Source organism: Anolis sagrei, chromosome 1 (assembly GCF_037176765.1).
Source record: "Anolis sagrei isolate rAnoSag1 chromosome 1, rAnoSag1.mat, whole genome shotgun sequence".
NCBI classification, from domain to species: domain Eukaryota; kingdom Metazoa; phylum Chordata; class Lepidosauria; order Squamata; family Dactyloidae; genus Anolis; species Anolis sagrei.
This window is the reverse complement of record NC_090021.1, coordinates 163062133-163070632: the sequence shown is the minus strand read 5'-3', so window position 1 is coordinate 163070632 and position 8500 is coordinate 163062133. Positions and strand designations below refer to the sequence as shown.

At 42.4% G+C, this 8500-nt stretch overlaps 1 protein-coding gene across 4 annotated transcripts in view; it reads right to left on the bottom strand.

Moving 5' to 3' along the window:
* Window positions 1-204: 204 nt before the first annotated feature.
* LSS (lanosterol synthase) overlaps window positions 205-8500 on the bottom strand; it is a 41129-nt gene continuing 32833 nt past the window's right edge. For all 4 annotated transcript variants that reach the window (XM_067469907.1, XM_067469915.1, XM_067469905.1 and 1 more), the window contains 4 exons: window positions 8200-8280; window positions 6193-6363; window positions 4216-4294; window positions 205-1006 (listed from right to left, as the gene is read on the bottom strand). In XM_067469907.1, coding sequence (XP_067326008.1) covers window positions 794-1006; window positions 4216-4294; window positions 6193-6363; window positions 8200-8280 — 544 coding nt within the window. In that variant the 3' untranslated portion in view covers window positions 205-793. The remainder of the gene's footprint in view (window positions 1007-4215; window positions 4295-6192; window positions 6364-8199; window positions 8281-8500) is intronic.

The following is an 8500-nucleotide window of genomic DNA, read 5'->3' as shown; positions in this document are numbered from 1 at the left end:
TAACTTTGAAGGAGCTGGGGGAGGTGACGGCCTACAGGGAGCTCTGGCGTGGGCTGGTCCTTGAGGTCACGAAGAGTCGGAAACAACTGAACGAATGAACAACAACATCTTACAGCATAGTGCATGCTCCTTACTATTATGTGACAAATGCCTCCCCCCCCCCCCCCCAATCTGTTGCTTGGTTATTGAGGAAGGCTACAGAAACCATGACAAAATTCTCTTTATTCACATCAATGATGTAAAGTTATAATCACACATTAGAATCATCATATGTTGGACAGGCAGCATGAGGCCTACTCAGTATCATCTGTATACTGTGTCACGTGAGTAGAGTTCAGTGTCCATCCAACAGCAAAATTAGAGGTGTGGACTCTAAGGTTGCACTCTAGGGATCATCAGCCCCATGTAACACCCTGTTAGTGGAATCTGGTGGTTGAGGGACTGGACAAAGCTCCAACTCTGTCAGTTCATCTGGGAGAACAAATTGGCCTCACCAAGGAAGATAGAGTGGCCCATTTATTCTCCAGAAGCAGAAGGAAGCCTGCTGAGGTGTGAATGTTTCCAGGCATCAAATTCTCTTTGTATGCTGTGCGCGACTACAGTAAGAACAAGAGGATGCTCAATGACAAGGAAATGTCTAGAGCCTCCTCTTCTCTTCTCCCTCCTTGCTGATTCTGTGAGATAGAGCCTTCGAGGTACCCTTTAGGTGTCATGTCATTTAGAAATTAGGAAAAAAATCTCAGGGAGATGGGCCATTCACATATCTTTGCCAGTGGTAATAACAAGCCCCAGCTTAGGAAGACACAAACGTGAAACGCTGTTCATTTGCCTTTCCTCCGGCCAGGCACCCCTCTCCATTCTTTAAGGCCTCACTCGAGAGTTTGCCAGCAAGAGGGCTGGTGCAATGGAGATGAGAAAAGCGTCCCAGGGTCCAGATGGGGAAAACGTTGCGGTAGGAAGTGTAGCTAATAGCACAGGATTTGTTGAATACTCCAGAAATGTTCTCCTGTAAAGCAAAATAACAGAACAGAATCCAACATTACCTCCTCATCAAGTGAGCGCAAAGGTATAAAAAGCACACAGAGGTGCGTCTTTGTATAAAGAGAGCTATCGGATGGCTATCAGCTACATAAATCACCTCATACTCTGAAATAACCTGAAAGAACAGTGTGCTTATACCTCTTTAGAATAAGGTGATTTGAAAGGAACATCTTCACTACTGTTGGAAAAGGTGAAGAAATGATTTACAGATAATTATCTGATGATAATTAGGTCGTCATCGTCCCTCCTTACCTTTAGAAAGATGGTTAAAACGTGGATGTGGGACCAGGCCTTCAGGCAATTAGGTTAAAAGACAATTGATAATGTTTGACTATGGCTTGGAAGTGGATTTGGTTCAGTTAAGTGGACTACTCAATAGCATATGGCTAAATAAATAGCCACCAAACTGGTAACAGCTCAATGGACTGTAAGTATACTGTTTTAATTTTTATGTCTTAATGTTTATGTTTTTTAACTGTTATAATTGTTGTTTTGTATTTTATGATACGGCATCAAATAGTTGCCAATTGGAAGCCGCCCTGTGTACCCCTAGTGGTTGAGAAGGGTGGGGTAAAAATGTTTGAAACAAACAAATAAATGATAAGATTGTACTTTGAGATCCCTTCTACACTGCCATATAATTCAGATTATCAAATCAGATAATCCACATTATCTGCTTTGAACTGGATTATATGAGTCTACACTGCCATATAATCCAGCTCAAAACAGATAATCTGGATTTTATGACAGTATAGAAGAGGAATTAGTGATTATTTTCTGCTCTCGGTGTTTATCTCTCATGTTGAAGAAAGACATTAGCAAGTTCAGAGGGGATTTTAATAATAAAACTTTCTCAGGGTCCTGCACACTGATAGTGCTTTGAGATAGCCTGAACAGGCACTGATGAATCCTGAGATTTGTAATTTATTGTGAGAGTTCAAAACGAGGCTACAAATCCCAAGAGTCCATACCGTGCTGCCATTGCAATCAAAATGATGTCAAACTGCTCTGATTGTGTAGACTGGGGAAAAAACTCTGATCTCTCTAAGAGCTGGGAAGGAAGTATTATTTCACTAAGCAAGAGTTCTTTATTACTGGTGTTGACAAGTGGAGGAGACAGGGGAGGCAACAAAGTAGTCTTTCATTGCAGAAAAGCTAGGCAGATATGTGTGATGCAGGCTCCATGTACCCTTCCATATAATGCAGTTTCAGAATGGAGTTAAACTGCTGTGACACCAACCCTCCTCGGCAGCAGTTACACCTTGCTGCCCCCTCCCTCCAACAGCCAGCAAGGAGGAGTTGAAAAGGAGGCCAGGGGACTTCAGCTCCTCCAGAGTGCAAGGTGCAGCCTACATACCAACTCTCCTAAGGGGCAGCTACACTTCGTTGCCCTTCCCCATCCTCAGTCTACTGGCAAGTGAGAGCTCACACCTGACTTATGACACCTCAATTGATAAAATCTATGTTCCTCTGGACTTCTACGAAACTGATCAGTAGCCTACTACCATCATCAGATAAGACTCTCCTTCCACCCGCCCCAAGGACCTCATATCACATTTACCATCCCCCAAGAAGGCCCAAAACTTTTTTTTACCCTCCCCATTTTGTACTCAATCTGTACCTAAATAACTTTGTGTCTGTTGGGATGTGGGGGGAGCAGGGAGGGTATAAAAAGAAGGACTGAAACGTTATGGAGAGAGAGTTGGGGGGGGGGGGGAGAGGAAGAGACAGGATCTACATTGTTAATTGCAGCAATAATATATTTCATGCTTCTGTCTGTTTGATGTTTTTTATGTTTTAATGGTTTTTATCTGCAGTTATATGTTATTGATATTACCTGTCCAAATGCATCTCCCTCTATGTACCATCGCGGAGATTAAGATCCTCCGGGGAGGCCCTGCTTTCCGTCCCGCCATTGTCACAGGCGCGATTGGTGGGGACGAGGGACAGGGCCTTCTCGGTGATTGCTCCCCAGTTCCGTTCCTTGTGAGATCAGGTCGGCCCCCTCCCTCCTGTCCTTTAGAAGGATGGTAAAAACTTGGCTGTGTGACCAAGCTTTCAGGACAGGGCAATGAAGCGACAATGGGAAAGACGACAGGGCCAATTGGATTTGATGCGGATGGCTAGGACGGTTTTAAATTGTGTTATTTTAAATGGTGTATTTTAATATTTAGATAAATGTGTTTTAATGTTTATGTATTGTACCCAGGAATTGAATGTTTGCCATGTATATGTTGTGCTCCGCTCTGAGTCTCCTTCGGGGTGAGAAGGGCGGAATATAAGTGTTTTAAATAAATAAATAAATTTAGATATGTGATATTTTTATCTATATATGAGGCATTGAATTTGCCATTTATTATGTTGTAAACCGCTTTGAGTCCCCCCAGGGGTGAGAAAAGCAGTATAGAAATGTAGTTAACAAATAATATAATATAATATAATAATAATAAAACTTTATTTGTACCCCACTACCATCTCCCCAAGGGACTCGGTGCGGCTTACATAAGGCCAAGCCCACAATACATCAATAAACAAAACATCAAAAAAACAATCAATACAATACAACTCAAATAAATCACATAAACAAAAATAAGCAATAAGCAATCAACAATGACATATAACATGTTAAAAACCAATGGCCGGGCCAAATGTAATAGATTAAAATTAAAATAATGCTGACGTGACGTGAACATTTTCAGAGAGAATTGAGATAATGCAGTCAGTTTTAAGTCAATGATAAAGTGAATTTTGAGGGCATATTGCTGAGAGTTTTCCTTATTCTGGGAAGGCACACTGGAACAACCACGTTTTCAGGCTCCTCCTAAAGACTGTCAGAGTTGGGGCATGTCTGATCTCCCTGGGAAGTGAGTTCCAGAGTCAAGGGGCCACCACCGAGAAGGCCCTCTCCCTCATCCCCACCAATCGCGCCTACGAAGGAGGTGGGAGTGTGAGCAGGGCCTTTCCAGATGATCGAAGAGATAGATAAATTGTATGGCAGTGTAGACTCATAATCCAGTTCAATGCAGTTAATGCATTCTGAACATGCATTATATGGTAGTGTAGATGGGGCCAGACAGAATGATGGAAGTGTAAAAACTGTTATTTTATACTTGCAAAAACATTGTTCATGCCTTTAATTCAGTATATAATGCACCGAAGACGGAGACATCTTACCTGAGGCCAGTCCCCGTTTGGCAGCTGCTTATCAATCAAAACTTTGATCCCCCTTTCCAAGACTTTGACATCAGGATACCTACAAAGTAAAAAAAAAAATGTTTTGTTGGAAATGCATTTCTAAGGTGGGTTCAAGGAGAGAATCTACGACAGGTAATTTCCAATTTTAGAAAAACTTCCTCAAAGTGCTGCAGTATCCCAAAGAGGAATGTCAGATTTCAGCCACAAAGACTTAAGGAGCCAGTCCCATGTTCTACAGCAAAACAAAGGCAGTGGCTAAGAACCTTCCTGAATGGAGCTAATTTTGAGTACTGGACGTCGCATTTCTCACCCTGAATGATAGAAGTGGGTGTCTCTATGATCAGTGGGGACCTACTGTGGACTTGAGAGTAAGTTTAGTGTAGTAGCTTAACTATGACTCTAGAGACCAGGGTATGAATCTCCACTCAGCCATGGAAACTCATACAACACACAAACAATGTATGCTCGCTCATAAAGTTGTAGTTGGAGGACACAATACTAATTTGTGGTAGTTCTCTAGGTTTGAATCATAGAGATGGAAAAGAATCATAGAATCATAGAATCATGGGCCATCCAATCCAACCCCCTGCCAAGGAGCAGAAGTATTGCATTCAAAGCACCCCTGACAGATGGCCATCCAGCCTCTGTTTCAAAGCTTCCAAAGAAGGAGCCCCTACCACACTCCGGGGCAGAGAGTTCCACTGCTGAACAGCTCTCACAGTCAGGAAGTTCTTCCTCATGTTCAGATGGAATCTCCTTTCTTGTAGTTTGAAGCCATTGCTCGGTGTCCTAGTCTCCAGGGAAGCAGAAAACAAGCTTGCTCCCTCCACCCTATGACTTCCCCTCACGTATTTATACATGGCTATCATATCTCCTCTCAGCTCTTCTTCAGGCTAAACATGCCCATCTCTTTAAGCCGCTTCTCATAGGGCTTGTTCTCCAGACCCTTGATCATTTTAGTCGCCTTCCTCTCGACACATTCCAGCTTGTCAATATCTCTCTTGAATTGTGGTGCCCAGAATTGGACACAATATTCCAGGTGTGGTCTAACCAAGGCAGAATAGAGCATGAGAAGCAGGACTTCCCTAGATCTAGACACTATACTCCTATTGATGCAGGCCAAAATCCCACTGGCTTTTTTTTTTGCCGCTCCATGACATTGTTGGCTCATGTTTAACTTGTTGTCCATGAGGACTCCAAGATCTTTTTCACACGTACTTCTCTCAAGCCAGGCGTCCCCCATTCTGTATCTTTGCATTTCATTTTTTCTGCCTAAGTGGAGTATCTTGCATTTGTCCATGTTGAATTTCATTTTGTTAGTTTGGGCAACCTAGCCCAATCCCCTGCTGTGCAGGAAAAGCACAATCAAAGCATCCCTGACAGATGGCCATCCAGCCTCTATTTAAAAGTCTTCAAAGAAGGCTCTTCCACCACACTCCAAGACAGTGAGTTCCACTGTTGAACGGCTCATATGGTCAGAAGTCATATGGTCAGGAAGTTCAGGGAGAACTTCCTGACCCTTGATCATTTTCCTGTAACGTGAACCTATTACTCCATGTAGTGTTGTTGAGCCAGTTGTCACCCATCCTGTTTCTGTGCATTTCATTTTTTTCTATTATCTTACATTTCTCCTTGTTGAAATTCCTTTGGTGAGTTTTGGCCCGGTTTGGGGAAGATACCTTTCTCAGCTCCAGCCTCAGAGATGATATTATTCCTCTAGATGGATGAACCACATTCAAATGCTGAATCCGAATGCAGGAGTGTTAGAAAAGAACTTCATCCAGTCTCTTCATAACTCTCCTCATTGCATGTCGCAATGGCAGCCAAATGCTTGATGGCCGCAGCATCTATGAAAAATCTCAGAAAGAGTGGTTGCTATTTATACCAATGCAGAGGCCACTGGTGGGAAGGAGGATGACAGAGAGAAGAACGTGTTTTCCAATCAGGAGTTTTTACCGTACAGCCATGAGTCCCAAGAGAGCCCAGCAAGTGTTGTGGATCTGGGAAGTGGCACTCTGAACATAAATGCGCTGTTCGCAAGACTCAAAGTCCTCGCCCCAACCACCATCTTCCATCTGTTTGGAGATCAAGAATTCACAAGCCCGGGATATTTCTTTGCAGGCCACACTGAAAAAGAAAAGATATAACAGGATATTTCCCTACAAATGTAATTCTTCATGTAGGAGCAGAATATTGATTCACAGAATCCTAGAGTTGGAAGAAACCTTGTGGGCCATCCAGTCCAACCCCTGACAAAGAGCAGGGAAATCTCATTCAAAGCACTTCCAACAGATGACCATCCAGCCTCTGCTTAAAAGCCTCCAAAGAAGGAGCCTCCACCACACTCTGGGGCAGAGAGTTCCTCTGCTGAACAGCTCAGAGTCAGGAAGTTCTTCCTCTTGTTCAGGTGGAATCTCCTTTCTTTTCTGTCGTTTGAAGCCACTGTTCCACATCCTAGTCTCCAGGCCAGCAGAAAACAAGCTTGCTCCCCATGACTTCTCCTATTGTGCTAAAAAGGCTAAGCTCTGGCTAAACTGAGGTGCACTTTATCCCTCTGCACAATTTGGAAAGACAGTCCAATCTAGGAAGGCCTGGAGCAGGGCATCATACATCCTACGAAGTGCAAGGCACACATAGTTCATTGTCTGCCTTCAAGTGCACAAAAGTGGCACTTGCAAGAGGATCGCCTCCCATGTGTGATAGCCTAGTTCTCCCTAATATTTGATGCGACTCTGTGAATGGACAGCAGCAGCAATAGACATGCTTACAGCTACAAGCCAGGGAGGACCATTGAGACATGGTAATAGAGCTGGAAGAAGACAAAAGCAAAAATATTATTTTATGTGATGTGTTTAATAATGTTTAATGTTTTATCAGGGGAGGGTCCATTTTGATGTTTTATAACTTTTTTATCGATGATATTGAATTGCTACCAACACTGTGAATTGCCCCGAGTCCCCTCTGGGGTTGAGAAGTATACAAATACTGCAAATAAATAAATAATTGATGTGGGTTTTTAATAATTTTTTTAGATAAGAGTATGCTTATGATGGGATTGTTTATTTCCATTGAATGTGATATCTTTGATTTTTATATGTTGTTTGCGGCTTTGAGTCCCAATTCGGGAGAAAAGCGGGATATAAATAAATAAATAAATAAATAAATGATAGCCATTGTTCTTCTAGCATGTGGGGTATGGAGGAAATGTAAAAAAACAACAGATTTGAGATAACGCCATTTATTCACACAGTTGGGGGTTGTTTTTTTTAGTAATTACACTAATTTCAGTGTAATTCAGTTAAAAACAACATCTACAATGAATTCAAAATAATTTGAAGAATTTGGGGCATGTCTGACAGTTGTAGGAAGACTGCTTGGGATGAAAGACAGGGAAAATTATCCTAGTTTCAAAGCAGTTTGGCAGCTGAATTAGCTACTAAGGGCCATCCGGTCTGAACCCATTCCGTCATGCAGGAAAATACAATCAAATTACTCCTGACAGTTAGCCACTCTGTCTCTGTTTAAAAACCTGTGGTCCAGTAGGGAGGCTTTTAAACAGAGGCTGGATGGCCATTTGTCAGGGGTGATTTGAATGCAATATTCCTGCTTCTTGGCAGGGGGTTGGACTGGATGGCCCACGAGGTCTCTTCCAACTCTTTGATTCTATGATTCTAGGGTTACTTCTGTTTCCTATTTGATGCCAGGAGTCAACCAAGTAACCAAAATCCTGAGATTTGATTGATTGAGCAACGGTTTTTTACTGTCTTAACTAACAGAGTAACATCCAGCTCACCTACAAAACCATTTTGAGCAAGCAAGCAGACATGCACACACACACATGCATAAAGAGCCTGGGCTCATCCCAGAGATCAAATCAATTATGAGAAAGACCTCTCTCATTCCAAACCATTTCTCCTAATCATCAAGACCTTGTCATAAAACTTGTAAAAAGTATTCACTCACCCATCATGGTAGGTGTGCTCCATACAAGCGAAAGCTTCCAATGCAAACCACATACCATAGGTGAAGCACACACCCCAGGACCTAATGGGGAAGAGAAATTGGCCATCATTTTTTTTAGAAAAAAATGTGTCAGAAAAGAGCACTTCATCGATAAATTCCCCACTGCCCTGAAAGGAACTGAAATGAAAGGGCAGAACATGAAATTACCAACTCTTATAACTTCAAAATAATCAAAGGGAAGTGCAATGTCTGTCTTACTTTCATTCTGACACCTATAAATACTTCTACTTGCCTTGCCTTT